The sequence below is a fragment of the Fonsecaea nubica genome (assembly GCF_001646965.1).
Source record: "Fonsecaea nubica strain CBS 269.64 chromosome Unknown Scaff78, whole genome shotgun sequence".
Classification (NCBI taxonomy): domain Eukaryota; kingdom Fungi; phylum Ascomycota; class Eurotiomycetes; order Chaetothyriales; family Herpotrichiellaceae; genus Fonsecaea; species Fonsecaea nubica.
In genome coordinates, this window is record NW_019173751.1 from 48,797 (window position 1) to 66,815 (window position 18,019).

At 53.1% G+C, this 18,019-nt stretch overlaps 7 protein-coding genes across 7 annotated transcripts; 3 read left to right on the forward strand and 4 right to left on the reverse strand.

Moving 5' to 3' along the window:
* Positions 1-1,686: 1,686 nt before the first annotated feature.
* AYO20_09001 (hypothetical protein) lies at positions 1,687-2,758 on the forward strand (the record flags this gene model as incomplete). The annotated part of the gene is made up of 5 exons (XM_022647273.1): positions 1,687-1,752; positions 1,809-1,884; positions 1,956-2,281; positions 2,408-2,506; positions 2,588-2,758. The coding sequence occupies 5 exons, from the start codon at positions 1,687-1,689 to the stop codon at positions 2,756-2,758; spliced, it is 738 nt and encodes a 245-aa protein (XP_022496736.1).
* Positions 2,759-3,164: 406 nt separating this feature from the next.
* AYO20_09002 (hypothetical protein) lies at positions 3,165-4,402 on the forward strand (the record flags this gene model as incomplete). Its single annotated transcript, XM_022647274.1, has 2 exons — positions 3,165-3,312; positions 3,420-4,402. 2 exons carry the CDS (start codon positions 3,165-3,167, stop codon positions 4,400-4,402), a joined length of 1,131 nt encoding a protein of 376 aa, XP_022496737.1.
* A 625-nt stretch (positions 4,403-5,027) lies between these two features.
* Positions 5,028-6,404, reverse strand: AYO20_09003 (hypothetical protein; the record flags this gene model as incomplete). Its single annotated transcript, XM_022647275.1, has 3 exons — positions 5,028-5,671; positions 5,998-6,065; positions 6,253-6,404. 3 exons carry the CDS (start codon positions 6,402-6,404, stop codon positions 5,028-5,030), a joined length of 864 nt encoding a protein of 287 aa, XP_022496738.1.
* A 651-nt stretch (positions 6,405-7,055) lies between these two features.
* On the reverse strand, positions 7,056-8,605 carry AYO20_09004 (hypothetical protein; the record flags this gene model as incomplete). The annotated part of the gene is made up of 3 exons (XM_022647276.1): positions 7,056-7,541; positions 7,593-8,182; positions 8,245-8,605. The coding sequence occupies 3 exons, from the start codon at positions 8,603-8,605 to the stop codon at positions 7,056-7,058; spliced, it is 1,437 nt and encodes a 478-aa protein (XP_022496739.1).
* A 1,644-nt stretch (positions 8,606-10,249) lies between these two features.
* AYO20_09005 (hypothetical protein) lies at positions 10,250-12,854 on the reverse strand (the record flags this gene model as incomplete). The annotated part of the gene is made up of 6 exons (XM_022647277.1): positions 10,250-10,775; positions 10,913-11,095; positions 11,199-11,848; positions 11,906-11,986; positions 12,048-12,361; positions 12,422-12,854. 6 exons carry the CDS (start codon positions 12,852-12,854, stop codon positions 10,250-10,252), a joined length of 2,187 nt encoding a protein of 728 aa, XP_022496740.1.
* Positions 12,855-13,539: 685 nt separating this feature from the next.
* AYO20_09006 (hypothetical protein) lies at positions 13,540-14,325 on the forward strand (the record flags this gene model as incomplete). Its single annotated transcript, XM_022647278.1, has 1 exon — positions 13,540-14,325. The coding sequence occupies one exon, from the start codon at positions 13,540-13,542 to the stop codon at positions 14,323-14,325; it is 786 nt and encodes a 261-aa protein (XP_022496741.1).
* Positions 14,326-15,952: 1,627 nt separating this feature from the next.
* AYO20_09007 (hypothetical protein) lies at positions 15,953-17,250 on the reverse strand (the record flags this gene model as incomplete). Its single annotated transcript, XM_022647279.1, has 2 exons — positions 15,953-16,827; positions 16,878-17,250. 2 exons carry the CDS (start codon positions 17,248-17,250, stop codon positions 15,953-15,955), a joined length of 1,248 nt encoding a protein of 415 aa, XP_022496742.1.
* Positions 17,251-18,019: the final 769 nt, after the last annotated feature.

Sequence of the window (18,019 nt, forward strand, 5' to 3'; positions counted from 1 at the left end):
AGCAGTTGTTCTGTGAATGGAGGGGCTGGTGGTCGCTCAATCTTTGTTCGACGCGTGAGGATGGGCGCAACAGCGTAAAGGACTTTAAACGGTGAACCTGATCGGGTTTCAAGATAGCTGTTACACGTCAAATGAACACTTTCAACAGTGTTACCATAACTTGAGGCTCGTATTGGACTCTGGAGAGTTGTGCTGTGGTGGCCGACCACATTCAATCCTCGTCGACAACGACTCTAAAGCAGCGTGAATCATGTCCCCTTTGGGCAAGGCGCAGCTGAACGTCCGACTCGACCTGCGCCCATGAATGAGCTTTCCGCAACAATTGTCACAAGACCAGAATAGAACTACAAAGTCGCTTGCGCCTGGAACAGCTTCCTTTTACGACCTCTTGAGACGAATATAGCTGCATCTACCTCGCTCGCCCTTGGCGACTGTTCCTCTATCATCCCGCAGTCAATGAGATAGCTCTTCGCCATGGGCGTACCTTTCGAAGCTCTGCTGCCATATGCCATCATGGTCGGCATGTTTGGGGTTACAGTAATGCCATTCCACCCGTGAACAGAGGGTTCTTCGAGCTGACCGCCTCATTAGGGTGCTGGTCTCGCCTCAATCCGGTACTACGCAAACGACTTCAAGCAGCCGAGGAGACAGTTAGATGTGTGGGACAGGCAAAGTGGGTGCAGAAAAGAATACAAAGCTCAGCGTGCATATCGCTCACTATGACAGTGATGGAAAGAGACCACCGGTTGACCGGGAAAATAAGAGGACAATCAGATGCTGTGGTGGCCCCTGTCGGCTTTGAAGGTGCGCTGTTTTTCTGCTCCCGTCCCACCATGTGAATGCTAACGACTATGTGCAGTAAACAGCAGATGGAAGGTTCGTCAAATAATAGTTGGGAGACGGCACGATATCACTGACTTCTACTCTAGGCCGAGCCTCGCATTACTTAGGACTCTGAGACCATCGTTCATATTGGGTTGCCCTAGATACAGGCATTGTACATATTACGCTCACCGATCAACTCGGATATGCATGACGAAAGTCAAGGTGTTTGCAAGTAGCTGCTTGCTTCCAGCGCCATACGTCAAAGAATGTGAAGCAAATCAAACAGCGACAAATGCACAAAAAATGACCATCTTGCACATGGCCCTCATTGCTCTCACAATCCTTTTTCCGCCGTGCCCCGTGGCAAGCTATTGACCTTTTTGTACCCCGTCCGCTGATTTCCTGTATGGCATTGGCAGATCTCCGGCATGATGAAGCCTGCACCTCCTGCTTTCTCGAGTTCTCGTCCACAAAGATGCTCTCTGGAGAAATGCATAGAAACACCCGTCTTTAGATGTCTTTGCGTGTTGACCAGTCTTGAAATGTGTTTCTGCAGCTCCGAGTCATGTATGTGCCCGAGCTATGATTTACCAGCGCCGAGATCTCAGAGCCATGTGGACTGAATGCAGAATATCTGGCTGAGTGTATTCCTAGAGCAGAGAGAAGCAGATATCTTGGACTCCGAATTCGGAGCGGGCAGACACCGACATGTGCCATTCCGTCAAATAAAACACTACAGCCCTCTCTCCAACTCTCTCCCCTCAATGTATCGATAGTGCTGGAGCGTACTCGACGATTCATATCGAGAATCACAATTACTCTCTGCCCCCACCAGAGATAGTCCTTATTGAACCCGACATCATGACCACCGAAAAGACCGATCTCCAAGAAAAGCTTCGCCAGCTCGGCGAATACTCGCCCTGCGATGTGAGTACACTTGCATGCTCCATGACCTTTTTACGGTCAGCCTGACAGGAGACAAGGTATCAGATGCGCTTCTGAAGCTGCAGAAGGTCCAGCCCGGAGAGGTCGCGAGGGCAGGGTATCTCGCCGACATTGGTGTGCCACTACTTTTTCTCAACCTCGACCAGGGGTCTTGGGGACCCTCCATAGTTGACGAGAACGCTCAGTGCCCTTTGCCTTACCGCAGTCGAGCAGAGATGCCACGGATGCTCCTCCGCCAAAGGTCATTGCGCCGGCATGTACCTTGAAGCTTGTGCCGAAGAGCGCGACGCCAGACTCGGCGCCGCCGGTGGAAAACTCCATCTCCAAGGGGAGTCACTGGGTCGACCTGACGGAACCTGGGACCGTCGTCGTTATTGATCAGCCGCCAGACCAGAAGTGCGCCGCCGTGGGGGGCATCATGGCGCAAAGAATGAAGATCAGAGGTGTTGCCGGGTGCGTCGTCGGTGGCCGCGTCAGAGATTTGGCAGAGCTGAGGGAGTCTCAATTACCGGTGGGTTAAAACCCAACACCATCAATCATGTTCGACGAACAAACGAACAAACGGCCCTTGCTCTCTGCCCGGTGGTCTGACAGGTTCTTTTCTTTTCCCTGATCCCCTCCCAAACTGACCGAATAGATCTTCGCCCTGGGCAAGTCCACGGTCGGAACGAACGCCGAGGCAAAAGCATATGCCCGCAACGTCCGAGTGTTGATAGCCGGCGTCGATGTCTGCCCGGTAAGTAAAATGGACGGGACACGGCTCCCCCGATTGCCCACCGTGGCCCCTCGATGTGTCTCCTGACCTCTCCGGTTCTAGGGCGACATCATCTTCTGCGATCCACTGGAAGGCGTGGTGGTCATCCCTCGGGACCTGCTCGACGAAACCCTGTCGCTGATGCCCAAGCTCATCGCCGCAGACGACAAGGTCAAAGACGCCGTACAGGGGGGCATGACCGTGGCAGAAGCGTTCAGGACTTTCAGAGTCTGAGAGCAAACATTGGACAGGGGCTAGCTGTTCACCGCTGCCGTCGCCCGTGACAGAGAACAATGGAATGACAAAGTCACTCTAGCATTCACACAATTCTTTTTCTACCGCGCCCCAAGGCAAGTTTATTCACCGCGACAATAGATATTTACATTACATTACATCTATATATTTATTTTGTTCTGGCAAAGCGCCGCGCTCTGCTGCGCTCTGCTGCGCTCTTCTCTTTCTCCTCCAGCGCATTCATTACCCAAGATCACTTCTGCTTCAGTTTACGGAGCTAGCTGAGCTATTATTGACAACACTACACGAAACGACAACATAACGCTGCTCACACTTACTTCCAGTGAATCTTTGTCTGTCAGGAGAGCACACGGATCACCACCACCACACTCGAAGACTCCCCAGAATGTACCGCTTGAACGGTTCCGCCCTTCAAAACAGGTCTGCCTGTGTCCCTGCATCGACTGGAGAGGATGGTCATGGTCCCAAACAAAGCGATCAAGCCCGGGCGTTGGCCCTGCAAGCAATGCGGATGTCGATGCTGGTGGCGCTTGGTAAGTGCTCCCACATTTTCCTATATCTCTCTCTCTCTCACACGGGGAGAAATATCACCACGAATTCAAACAAGACTCTCTCTCTCTTTCTCTAATACCTGGACTAGAGGCAAAGAATCCTCCGAGTTCTACGCGTTCCACTTCCATGACCGACGCCGATTTGACCGCGGGAGTGTGGCAACCCACAGCTGCTTCACACCAATCCACCGAATCACCCGAACCGGCCGCTTTTCGGTTCTGGAGAGAGATCCGAGCGAGGCGAGAAACACTAGAACTCTTCTTGGGACACGTATTCGCGCTGAAACCAACGCCCGGCGACGTCGTCCGGCCTTTCTACCGGCAAGGGAAATTGGCCGGGTACATCAGGACGGGGTCCGCGGACATGGTCGAGCAGGACAACGTCGACCTGCGCGCCATGCGGGTCAGCAGGGAATTCCGCGACGTCGGCAGCCGCCTGGTCTACGGGCGATACACGTTCCGCTTCGACAACGCCCAAAACTGCCGGTGGTGGACCAAGCACGTCGGCCGCCAAAACTTTGCCAACCTGCGCACGGTCAGTGTCCGCGTGAACTCCGGGTGGAGCGTGCCCTGCGACGACATCTGCAGCGTGGACCTGTGCTTTGAAGAACAGTGGCAACGCTTCTTCACGTGGATGAGGTATCGCCACCGGATGGACGCGCTGGTCCTCGACTTTTCGCCGTGGAGACCCGTCCCGACGTACAGAGACTTGAGCGACAAGCGGAGAGCAGAGGTCGCCGAGTGGCGAGACTCGTTGCTCGCCACGCTGTCCGAACTCCGTGACTTCACGGTCGTCAAGATCGTCGACCGCCATGAAGTCGCCATCCCCGCCGCAGACAAGGACCAGTGGTGCGCGACCATGACAGAGGCCCGCGAAACACCACCACCTCCTCCCCCGGTCGATACAACGTCCATGCCACTCGGACAGACCTTGAAGCATCTCCGGGAGATGAGGAGACAGCAAGAGTACCGTGAACGGCTCGACCGCGGCGAACAGAAGCAAAAGCGAAAAGAGAAGAAACAGCAGAAGAGGTTACTGAGGCAGAGCCAGATCGACGAGAACAGCAGCTAACAACGAGGCCGCGGCAAATAGTCGGTCTAGTTCTCTCTAGGAAAAGGTTCGGAATGTATAGCTAGATATCGGTCGGCATTTTGGAGGCTGGAGCGCGAACGCCTCTGTCTTGTGTTAACCGGGCCCAGTCTGAGAGCAAAGTGGAAATCAGCATTGAAGTCTCTGCGCAGGACGGGAGGTTGTTCATGTAATGCAGGCTCAGACTTGGATATCTGCCCGAAGAGGATAAAGCCAAATTCTCTGCACAAACGAGGAGGAAACGTGCACAACAAGCATCAGTTACGCTCATTATGCAGCTCTCGTGCATAGGTCCCCTTCCAATAGCTGGGAAAGGATCTCGGGGAGTTCTCACAAGCAATCGTCACGCATGAGTAAGACAGATAGACCATCGACAGGAGCAGCAAGCTCTAGACCATGTGGCCTGGGCAGACGCCAGATGCCGGTCAGTGATGAAGATTAAGTTCCCAGGTGTATGCACCTCTACACATCGCCATGTCGCTGGAGGCAATGTCCCAAAGCAGCCTTGTGCTGTTGGCTACAACATGTTTGGCCGAAAATACAGTTCCATGAAAAGTCCGTTCCCAATCCTCTAAAATTCCCACTGGTCGAGGGAATCACCCCTTCCTTAGTCCTCGGTCTTGAAGGCGGTGACCCGGCTCTTGATGACTTCCTCGTCCTCCTCAATGTCCAGCTCACGCAACTCGCCGGTTCCGACATTGTAGATTAGAGCATGGACTTGGAGGCCACGTTCATCCATCGCGTCCAGGACAATCGGGTTCGCTAGGAGCACTTTGACCCCGGCCCGAACGTTCAACTCGACCATCTTCAAGCCCCGCTGTGTCTCGTCCAAGCTGTTCAAGAGAGACAGGTTCTCTTGGCGAATTGCTCGGAGTGGCATCAGCCAGGTGTCAATCAGGCCAAGTTTCTTGTTGCCTAGGGCCGCCGCAATACCTCCACAAGAGGTGTGGCCGCAGATGATGATGTGCTTAACCTTCAGGTATTGGACGGCATATTGAATGACCGAGAGGGAGTTGATGTCTGTGTTGACCAGGATGTTGGCGATATTGCGGTGGCAAAATATTTCCCCGGGCTTCAGGCCCAGGATAGTGGTCTCTGGGCAGCGCGAGTCGGCACATCCGATCCAGAGAATCTGAGGTGATTGGCCCTTGGCCATGGACTCGAAAAGCTCAGGATCAGTTTCGGCCAGAGAGCGGCGCCATAAGCTGTTGTTGTTGAAGGCCTTGGTGTAGGCATCACTATGCGTGTCTGCTGTTACGGCGCATTGTCGTCAGTAACGGTTCCTCGGCGTTCAAAATGTGAACAGGGGTGACGTATGGACAGCACAGGACACGTGACGTCGGGATTCCAAGGAGGAAAAAGTGTTGAGGGACGGGAGCAGATTGAATGCAGTGCCATCCACACTGCAAGTTGCAGCTCCTTCTCAGAAACACGTAGATGATGAGCTGGTGTTATGAGTGTATCGCGGGTTCAAACAGCACAGTGATGTGTTTTTTTTTTTTTTTTTGAGGTGGGCAAAACCGTTGATATGCTCATCACCATGGACCGAGTGGAACCAAAAGCTGAAGACTACCCACCTAGAGGCATTGTGCTTGGATCTTCCCTGTCCTCGTCTTCTTCGTCTTCTTTCAGGTCGGCTGGGTGTCTGTGGAAGTGGTGAGAGCAGTAGGATCGGACAGAAGTAAAAGAAGAAGGTGGCCGGCAAGATACGGAGGGTAGAAGGGGGATTAAAAATGAAGACGGTGTTGGTGGTGGTGTTGGCAGTTGTGAAGAGGACGGGGCCGGAGATGGTGGGAACGCAGTAGTGGACGAGAAACCGGTGACGGATCTACGCTGCAGGTGGAAATCTCGGAAGTTCTTTTTTGGTCTTGGGCGTGTTCGTGGCTGGAGCTGGCTCCGCGCCTGAAGGAGTCGCGGTTGCTGATTGGAAACGAGATTTGAAGAGATGGTGAGACGTCGCAGCAGAGACGATGCAGGCCGACATTCTATCACCATGGCGAGGAGGGAAGATTGGGGAGCAGGGTGGCCAGGTCAAGAAACCCAAGGACTGAGTAACCATGGGAATTTTTCCAGAGAAGATGGGGGAATTTTCTCCCTGAGATCTTCGGTTTCCATTGTGGTGGATAACGAGTTGAGGAGACGGAGATTGATTGGTGGCTGATAGCAAAGATAGATGAGATTTATGATGGTGATGAGATTTTGAGCCAGTCAAGCCAGTGCCTTGGTGGCGTGGGGAGTCCGGAATGAGGTCCGTGGCTGCCTAAGTCATAGTGCCATCTTGACCTAGGGGTAAACGGGGAGGATTTATTGGGGGGCCTTCGCTGATGCAGGCCACAAATGAACGGACATCGGGGGGTGTTGAACTTGTTGAGCTGCCTAACAACGGGCTCTAAGTGGGATGGGGACAAAAGGGGGGGCCACTGGGGGCTTAACTATAACCAAACTACTGGCTGGGCAATCCGCATGGGTACGGACCACGATAACCATCACGGGCTTCCCCGGGCCAAGAACAACAATTCTTTCCCCTGTCGAGTCGTAGCCTTCCTGTACTTGTACTTTTCATTCGAATCCTCGTATGGACTCGGTGCCTCCTACATACGGAAAACACCTACACAGCTCATCAAGACGGATCGCCCTAGACCTTCCCAGCATCATCCTCGAGCCCATTGTTATCCACTAGTCCCCACCATTTGTCCCAGAGGCCCTTGGTCACCAGTGTCTGCTCGTCCATCGCCGTTGTCTCCTGCAGATATTCGCAGACCGCGTTCTCTGCATCCCCTTCCGCGTCGAAATACATGATACCAGGGACACTCACCGGACTGAATGCCAGTTGCCAGGTTCGATATGTCGGTGGCAGCAGTTTGTTGGGCTGAATGATGTTTTTATCCGAACATACAACTTCCGGTCGAGACGCCTTGTTCCGCTTCCTTGCGTCTTCTCCCGCGGCCATGTTGAAGGTACCGTTTACAAAAGAAACCTGCTGCTTGGTCCATACTCGTGGCATGCGCTTTTTCTCATACAGCTCGATAGCTGTGGGGAGGCCAATGTTGCCGCGAATGACTTCCGAGACGACTGTGCCTAGAAACACCCCGTCTTCCATAGCGGTAGCCGCTCCCTGAGCCTAGAAATGCTCATTAGCATCTCTGGAGACAACCGATTGGCAAGCACCTACCATGTGATTCTGCATGCCGTGAGCCGCATCCCCGAGGAGGACCACGTTCTTGTGCTCATTGGACCACGACTTCATCGGGGGCAGCACCAACAAGGGCCAGATCTGAGTGCTCTTGAGGAGCCCGAGAATCTTGCGTGCAAATGGACTCCAGTCCTTGTACAGGTTGCGGAATTCCTGAATATCCATCTCCTCGGCCTTGGTGACGACGCGGTCCATCTGAAACATGGCCACCACGTTCAGTTCCCGGCCCGCCGAAAGAGGATATAGGAGGATATAACCCTGAGGCCCGATCCAGGCGTCAGCCGTGTTCCTCAGCCACATTCTCGCTTCGGGCACCTGGGCGAACACTTCCTCATAAGAGAGCACGCCACGGAATGCCGCAACGGTCGAGGCAGCTTTTGGCACGGTTTCTGGAAACAAGGACTGGCGTATGGTCGATCTGAGGCCATCGGATCCGATGAGCAGATCAAAGGTATGCTCAACCCCGTGAATTGTCGTGACTTTGACGCCCTCCTTGGAGTGTTGGAGGGATTGGACGCGGGAGCCGACGATCAGATCGACCCCGCTGCGTCGAGCACACTCGGTAAGTCCTGCGTGAAGGTGATCTCTACGCACCACCCTGCATTTGAGACTGTCAGTACATGGCACCCACGATATAGACGGCCATCTGCAGCACGGTTAAGAGCAGGGGGTGGACACACGGACCAATGCGGAAAGCCGGTGAGCTTGCGTCCTTCTTTCGGATCGAAGCGACCCAGCAGCTCGTCGTCCAAACCCCAAGTATTGATCTCATCCACGGCGACCAGGTCGTCGCCAATGATCTTGTCCACGTCCCACCGGATCAGAATCCGGGACACATTGGAGAACATCTGGATGCCGGCTCCGATTTCACCCAACTCCTTGGCCGCCTCGAGGAGTGTGACCTTTGCCCCTGCTCGGGCACACGCGATGGCTGCGGTCAGTCCTCCCATACCGCCTCCACAGACCCCGATGCGTAGTTTTGTTGGTGCCATCTTGTGTATTCGCCAGTCAAGGGGGGGAGTTTCGTGGGTGCAGCACGGTTCCCAAACACAAGACAATGAAAAGACCTTAAGAATATGAATATGCCTGTAAAGAAGTTTGCTATTTTTTCTTCGCTTTGGCACCCGTGAAAGAAGACAAATATGTCGACCAACCACGAAAACGGGGGCACCTTTATACCGAGTATCCTCTGTCTGTGTGTGCAGAGACCTAATCCGAAGGGCAAGGTGGACCTGATGGATGTATGTAGCCGGAGTATAACGGCGCACAGGCTCTTTATATTGTACTCGGAACAAATGAGAAAAATACTTTTTGAAACGCCTAGCGCAGGAGCGAGAGTCGGCTGTTATATAGACGTGTAGATGTAGATGGAGACATAGATATATCTACGCGATTCCTTGACTGCGAAGCCGCGGCTGCAACGTTGTGGTGGTTATGGTGACGGTGAACGCGGTGGTATGAGAGAGAACACACCAAACCAAACCACCACCCCAAGCAAACCACGAACAATAGCATGTCCATGTCATTCGAGGCTTTCTCGGCTCACGGTTCTTGTTTACAGACAGACAGACCGACCGACCGACCGATCGACCGAGCACCTATGGCATGTTTCCTCCCCTCCCCCTCCCCCAGAAGGTCTTGTCGCTTGTCAGCAAGCAAGCAAGCAGTGACGAGTATTCCACTAGCTATCCACCTACATATAACCGCGGCCCAGAAAAAAACTTACTGGGGGGATTGAGGGGCAACAACTGGGGGTAAGGGGAGAAGAGGGGGGAAGAAATAGGCCGGGGTTTTCGGATTTTATACACGACCCCGTTAATTGGACGGTCCAGACGGGGCCATGATTGATTGATTGAGGGTGTGTAGTGGCTTATGCTGCTTATTGTTGTTGTAGTCCTATGGACTTGTACATGAGTACCCGAGGCCCCAGGACAGGAACTCAAAAGAGAGAGAGGTTTTTTTTTCTTCCTTTCTTTCTCGAGTCTACAAGTATAGACGTGGCGTGGCGTGGCGTGGCGTGTCGTGTCGTGTGGTGTGGTGTACTCGGTAGTATGTGGTGCTCGATTACTACTGTACTGTAGATTACTACTGGTAGCGTTACCACTTCCATTACCCTTATAGCATTACGCAGACTTGAAAATTCGGGACGTGTGGGAAAACTTTCGAGATGGAATCCCAGGTAAATCGATTAGGTTATTGGACATGGACCGAGCTTATGGACCAGATGACGATCCTACCTAGGGAGACAGATACCTAGGATACCCTTCTGTATGTGTACACGTGTTTGTACTCGGTACAGTGATCGCGGTTGCGTCGGTCGAGACATCATACGCGCGATAGTTATACTCGGTATATATAAGCGATCTACGTAAGCGACCCGTCATAAAATTGCGAGTTTCGCGTGCCGTGTCTGCCGATATTGGGGCCGCTGTCGTCATGCATCACGGATCGCAATCAGCATCGCGCTTGAGTGGGAAATAGACAAGTTGTGTGGGTATGTGTGTTTTGCATAAATGGTATCGTCCTGTCAAGACCAACAGAGCCACGTACTACGCCACCATATGGCCACTGGCCATCAAGAAACACAACATCACTTATTCTCTCTCTCCTACTCTCTCCGTCGCTCGTTTATTCTCTCAAACAAGTTCCTCGAACCCTCTCATGATCCCCTCTGCTCCGAACAAAATGTCAAAATCAGCGGCCATGCTAGCCGGAAAACATTCGGCCCAGGTGCTCAGATGGTCTTCCTGTCCCGAGGAGAAGGATTCGACGGCGTCAAACGGGCTGGTAGTGCCAGGGCCACCGCGACCATCAATGCCTGCATCGTATATCCTTGGAACATGTTCAATGTCGGCAGTGGTGGTAGCGTTAGCAACGGCCAAGTTCGGGAAAGCATTCGAGTAGGAACCTGCCGGCAGAGTAGACGATGCCGTGGTCGATGCCGACGCCGAATCCAACAGCGGTCTCTGGGAGGGTGCCACCTTTTCAAATGCCGCCGTGTAGTATGCAAAGATGAATCTGGCGGCCAGATACTTTTCCTGTAACTGCTGGACCACCAGCATGGCGAGGTCCAGGTTCTGGCTCGCTAGGTGCCATTTCATACCCGTTGATAGGCATTTCGCCACGAAGAGAATCGCAATGATTGAGATGAGCATTGTCACACTGTGAGAGTGGTGGCAAAGTCAGCCTTGGTTCCTTTTTCCCTGGATACCAAACATAACATGAGACAGTCAACCTTGCCAACCGACTGACACTCAGATCGACGAACACATGGGGAGGGAATGCGTGGTGCGGCCTACCTTTCAGGTGGTAAAAACCGGACGAGCTCCAGCTCGCTGAGTTTTCGGAAGCCGTCTGTTGCCGCAAACGCCGACAACTGACACCCTTCCCACGCGATGCGTGCGCAAATGTCGCTTCCAGGCCGGGTCGGGAGTAAATCATCCTGAAAGACGAAGGGCTTGTACATGGTGACCACCGTGACGCTAAATACGGTAAGAACGGGAAAAATCAATAAGCCTTCCGTGATGCCAGATCAAGGACGAAGGGAAACCTCCAAGGAAAGAAAGAGCGGAGACACAAACTCACTGATGGAGGATCTGAATGTAGTATTTATGCAACGTCATGGCGATGGGTTCATTCATAGTGGTAAGCGGCGTGTCAACTCGACACCTTGGATCAAGGGCTGCTTGCCAACGAGCGAGTTTGTCCTCAAGATACTCGATCAAGGTCCAAGACATCGGCTCTTTCCGGGGCTTGTAGACGGACGCAAGCACCTCGCCCAAGATCTGGCTCAATTTGACAATCTCCAGAAATATGGGCGCGTAGTTGTTGCATTTGGCCACAATGGCGGCGCTTTCCTCGTTCAGGTTCAAGTGTGCGCTGGATGACGACGTCGACGAGTCTTTCGCGGTGTGCACCAAGTCTTCGAGGGTAAGCTCCTTCACGTCGCAGTCCTCGGCATTGATGCGGAACGCCCGTCCCATGCCTAGCGCAATGCATCTATCCCGGTAGAAGCAACACCACCAGATCCTTCGCCACAGGCTGCGTTGAGACGGGGGCACATCTGAGAAGCCTGGGTCACGGTGGAGACCGACGCTCTGGCTCAGACTGATTGCGACTCCCACCCAGTGCCAGCTATCGGTGCGGTCGTGGGCCTGCCCCAACCAATAGCCAAGCAATAAGACCGACTGGATCAGACATATCTTGTCTGTTTCGTAGTCGAAGTCGTAGAGTGCCTGGGGAAATGAGATCAGCTCCACTGCTTCCAGTGTCCGAATTGATTGTCAAGTCACCTTGGCTCTTTCATAGAATCTCCTTTTCATGTGCATCAGCGATGGCCAGCCCGACCTTTTTAGCCCATCTGCCGAGATGAACTAGAAGACTTGATATCAGGACCTGGAGGGCGAATGTGCACTGGGTGGGCTCAATGCTTACGTTGCTTGCAGCAAGGAACATGCTCTGAAGCAAGAGCGGACTGATGCTCTGGATGCCGCCAGCCTCGTACCGACGACGAAAGTCGTAAGGGTCGATGATTGGCAGAATCGGGTAGACATAATCGAAGAACAGCCCAAGGAGTTCGTTTCTCAAATCATCCGACTCTGTTGAGAAAGCCCCCTTGGCCTGTAGGCACGCGTATTCTTCGGGCGACAATTGACGCCTCTTCGGTTGGGGAACTAGGTAATGGGCTTTGGAGGCGATGCTCTTGTCCCTGGCGACATGGAATATAAAGCGAAGCGATTGAAGCTCACCTGACACGTTTTGCTTAGCTGCTTTCACCCACCTGGAAACATACCACTGTGCAAACCTACCGACATACAACGGCACCTTGGCCCCGTTCGTCTCGACTGCATCGACAATATTCCGATACGCTTCCACATTGGCCTGGGATTCATACTCATCACGCGATGGCGGTTGTGATGGCGGAGTGATTGAGGGGTTCGAGTCTGCAAAATCAGTGGTGGCCGGGGGTTGGGTTTGAGCATCCGCAGTTGGTCCAGACGAAGATAACGAAGGAGGCGTAACAGTATGGAGGTGTGAATTCTTGTTCAGCCTTCGCCGTTTATGTTTACCTCTCGCCGAGACGTGCAGAGCACACTGAGTCTGATCTTGCTGGCAGTTGGAACAGGGTTGGCCGACGAGGACCACATTGCAGCGGACTTTTCTGGCATGACACGCCGTGCACGCGATGGGAGCGCGTCGCTTCTTGACAGGCCAGCCATCGGATGCAGCTGCAGTAGACATCGGGAAATAGTGACTCTGGGGAAGCTGTGAGTTGTCGAACATGGAGTGGCCTCGATGCGGAGAAAGGCGACAAAATACCGGGGAGACATTCTCGGTTATATGGTCGCTTGGATGGCTTCAACCTTCAGCATTGAGCCGAGGGTATGGCAAGGCCATGGATTGGCGCCCACACCTGGGCCGGATGATGCGGAGTTCGCCCGTCAAAGAGTGACGATATGTGGGTAGCATTGGTGAGAGACATGGGAAGTGTCATCAGCGTGAGACTGACAAGCGAAGCACGCACTCGTAAGCGCCCCGCGCCCTGGCGCCCCTGTGCCGCTGCGCGTCCTGCAGCACGTCTCCCCAGCCTCAGGGTCACCCTCTATTTGGCGTGTCCGCACAGGGGCCCGACATCGGCACTTGACACTGTCACCTTTAAACCTCACCGCCCCCCCGCCCCCAACGACCGTTTACTCCTTTATTGACAACGACGAAGCCTGATGCCGTGAGTACTTGGGAGCGACACTGAGAGCGACACCGAATACCGAGTATGAGCACCGTCCGCAGGTCCCTCTGGTCGCAGGCAACAACCACAGTGCACAGACGCGTCCGAAGCGGACATCCTCCCCAACAGCCCTTCCTCAACGAGAGCCTTGGGCTAACTCATCCTGCAAATCGCCGCTGTTTCCGTTCGTCAGAGGTTGCCATGGGGAGTAAAGACTGGAGCGCAGCCCAGTATCTGAAGTTTGAAGCCGAACGGACCCGTCCAGCAAGGGACCTCCTTGCCCAGGTGCCCTTGACGGCCCCGAAACGGGTGGTCGACCTGGGTTGCGGGCCTGGTAATTCGACAGAGGTGCTCTGGAAGCAGTTCCCACATGCTCACGTCGTGGGTCTCGATTCGTCTCCTGACATGATCGAAAAGGCGCGAAAGAGGCTGCCTGAACTCGACTTTACCCTAGGCGACTTGAGCTCGTTTGACCATGCGGAACCCGCCGATCTGCTTTACTCCAACGCCGTGTATCAATGGCTGCCCAAGGAAAGACGCATTCCGATATTCGTCGACTTGATCAAAACGCTGAAGCCGGGCGGCGTGTTCGCTTTTCAAGTACCTGACAACTTTTCAGAGCCCTCCCATGTTGCCATGCGCGAACTTGCCGATGAGGGTCCGTGGTCTGAAACCCTCAGACGACTACATCCAGCTCGCAATCCATTTCAGTCTCCTCAAGAGCTCTACAGTCATCTGAAGCCTCTGTGTTCAGATATCAACATCTGGCATACCCATTACTATCACATCCTGCAGGACCACAAGGCCATCGTGGAGTGGGTGAAAGGAACAGGTCTGAGACCATACGTCGATCCTCTGTCGGCTTCGGAGAAAGAAGCATTCCTCGACGCATATTTGAAACGAATCGAGGAAGCATATCCGCCCCTTGTTGATGGAAAAGTCTGCTTTCCCTATCCTCGCCTGTTCCTGGTGGCAATTCGGGCTTGATTTCTGTGCCTCCCATGTCACCTTTTGCGCCAGCCTGGCAACCCTGTTCAGCATCTGGTCGGTGAGTTTGGTGACGCGTAGTGACTGATTTTCTGTTGGGTACAGCTTGATCCGCAGCCAAACACACCTTCTAGGAGCAGATGGAGTGACAGTTCAATTCGCAATACCTCCGATCTACGGTTCTTTGATTTTTCACACTTCCGGGATGGTGACGAGGCGACGTGATATGTTCCTGGGCACCAATACTTGCGAGCGGAGCGTGCTCAACCCGATGGTATATGGCGATTGCAGTCACAAGTCTATTAGTTGTTGTGTGCGTTCTCCCGCTACATGGAAAGAGTCCGAAAGACTCCCCGAAGTCCTTCGAGGGGCAGCTTTCTACTCGAATACAACGTATAAGAATGCTGACATACCGTTCTCCTCGACACGTTGGCGGTCACGTTTTTCTCAACTTCAGGAACGACGATTCGACTCAGCAGGAGACGGTTGCGAACTTGAGGTAGCCCACTGGTCTGAATGGAACATCAATACTTTCGGCAGACTCACCCTGCTCGACAGCATTCTGTAGGCCACTGAGCGCAACTGGAGGGCACACTTGACACGCAAGCACTTTATCTTCTGGTCGCGTGCTTGGTGCTGCAGAATGCTGCCACAACTCTATGGATGCATGCTACTGTCTGTGGTTCATACTGTCTCAACCTCGTGGACAGGCGAAGGACGCAAGCGTGATCGACGTGTGTTGAAGGGTTCATACCGAGTACTGTGTACTGGCCAGGAGGCATGGACCATGGAAAACCTGATGGGACCTGTTTCCCGTACGGGGGCGAAGTCGACTCCGAATGTAAATGTTCTTTCCTCCCCCCTCCCCCTTTCCTTTTACAGAAGTCGTCTCCAATCTTGAACCACTTTTGTTTCCCGTACTTCTGCTGTGGCGAGAAACAGGAGGCCTCGCTGTTGTGTCTGTTGACTGTTGACACAATGAACAGAATGACAGGCCGGTGGAATTCTGCCCGAATGCCCATCCAACATATGCCGTCAAGTATGACTTGCGGACCTCACGTATCGAGGCAACGGGTCGCCCGGATCGTGTTCACCCCCCGCCGGGGGGGGGGGGGGGGGGGAGTTAATCTTCGAAGGGGAGGTAGTTCTGTAGAAAATACTTGTCATGCTCATCATATACATGATCCTTGCCAATCATTTGAAACACAGATTCTTGCTCGTCATTCGAAATACATGATCTTTACCTCCCAATACATGATTTTTGCCTCCCAATACATGATCTTTGCCCACCCAAACCCTGCAGTGTAGAGACCGGCGACTCATCCAACACAAGGCAGTTCGAGCGTGCTAGCCAACTTGTTTCCAGGTGCGCACATGTTCTCTTTCCCCTTTCGTACAGAGCGTGCTTCCTGACCAAATTCTCAAGCCTGCCACCAGGACCGATGCCACACAGTGAGAGCACTGACGATTGGAGATCTGTATGCGATCCGTCTCCCCGTATTTCCTTGCCCGTGGTGTCGGTGTACGGCGTTGTGTGGGGACAGCCTTGTAGGCTGCGAGCCTTCCACATCCAGCGTCGTTTGTGAGAACCATTGCATCCACGTTTCATTCCACAGTCCAGTCTCGTTCACAAAGCCTCTCCAGAGTCTGGGTCTTGATCCGTGGTACCCGTGGTACCTGGTTGTGTTTTTGCCGCCATCCGTTCGGCCATTTCGCAGAGCTCATGGAGCAATCCCTCGGAGCAAGTATTGTTTCCATTGATGGCTTTCTTCTCAAGGGATTGAAGGCCCTTGGAAAAGTCATTCTCCATTTTGAGCCCAACGAGATCTTGGCGGGAGCTGAAGAGCATTCTGCAAAGCATGCAGCGCGGGTCGCGCGTGATCCCTGTTCCCCCCCCAATCCTGAATGTCGTTGCGACTTCGGTCATATGACAGAAATGTCGAGGCCCATTGACCCTGATTTCACCAGGTTTTGCAGCCGTGGACATGAGTTTCCAACTTTCGATCTCGTATAACCGACCAAGACGTATTTCTTCGGCGGTCTTGACATCCTTGTCGTCGTCCTTCAGAATTGTGGCGAGCCATTTTCCAGCCTCCTTCACGCAACTTGGAACATTGCTTCGTAGATTCTGAAAGCGCATTTTCCTCGACTTCTTCGCCCATTTCCCAAGGTCTGTTTCGTCATGTTCCCCATTGGTGGCGATAATATGCCAACTGACAGTCATGTTCGATGATGTCTGCCTACGCGGACCTATACATATCGAGATATGATTCGGAATGCCATAAACTGCAGGGTGGTTTTGTTGAGAGATGTTGTCTTCGGAGTCGTCTTCGGAGTCGTCTTTGGAATCTTCTTTGGAGTTGTCTTTGGAGTCGTCTTCGGAGTTGTCTTCGGAGTCGTCTTTGGAGTCGTCTTCGGAGTCGTCTTTGGAGTTATTGGTTGGCTTTTCCTTCTTCATTGTTTCGTGAATTTTCAATTTCTGTAGCTCGTTCAAGTACTCCTCTAAGCAGGCTTCAGTATCGGTCTCACCACCTCAAAGCTTGTGTAATTACCTAGTGTTGCAGGTTGCTTCTTTCTTGCGAGGAGACGCACCAAAAGGCAGAGGCAGTCATCGGCCGGTATTCCTGGGACGCACTGCTTCTCTTCCTCTGTCAAAGGCTTCGATTGAATTATGTCTCGAAGCTTCTGCACGGCGGTTTCGTTACCCGGTTTCGAGGATGCCCATTGTAAGATCTCGGTGACGACGACGACGAGCTGAACAAACTCTTGCGGCCTGTTGCTTTCCCCTTGCTCCAGCAGAAATGCATCTTCGATGATGGCTTGGTAGGCTCTGAAAAATCCGCCATCGAGTTCTTGCGAAGGCTTGCGGTTGTCGATATGGTTCCTTGTGCACGGAGGGTTAAACGGCTCGATCGTCGGTGCCATTTCTTTTCTCTATGAGGGGAGAAGTAGTTGCCAAAGAACCGCGGTACGTTATCGAAGGCAGGCTGATCTGGATGAATTGAGGTTGCGACTGAGCATTTGCCTGAATCTTGAAGGCCACGATCACTGGTGCTTTGAAGTGTAAACGATCGCGAAGCAACATATGTCCTTCCAGGGCCAACATAAAATAGGATACCCATTCTGCCCGTCAATTTGGAGCAAACCATACTGCTCGGAACAAAGATGATAGCAATCTCAAGGAGGCGCGCTGTTGCACGTACGTGCTGGAAGAGGTACCGCAAAGGCTTGATCATTGACCGAGACAAAGATTGATCGCTGCACTGCAGACAGCAAACAGAGACAGAGGGCCGGGATCTAGTCCAAAACAGACTGGTTACGATGAGGTGCATAGGAGTTTCCGGCCAAAGCCAACACCATGGACAAACTCCTGGTGATACGGGACGTTGCCGATGAGTAGATGTTTGCTCCATGCCGAAAAGTGTAAAACTGCCACATCAGCATGCCGGGACGCGAGTGTGGCTGTGCGGGAGCTATCCAGCAGGTTTGTTGTGTTGTTTAACAAAGACAAAGATTGCTTTGTTCACGAAAATGAGATGGAGGCTGTGGGAGCAAACAAGCAACACAAAGATGCCAAGATGCTCGCGAGGCTGAAGCGAAAGGGATGCCAAGACAATTTTGAGGTGTGACCAAAGGCCCTGGAGGTAGCCCCAGGAGGTAAAAGCGGCAACAATGTCCGTATCCCAGTCGTCAG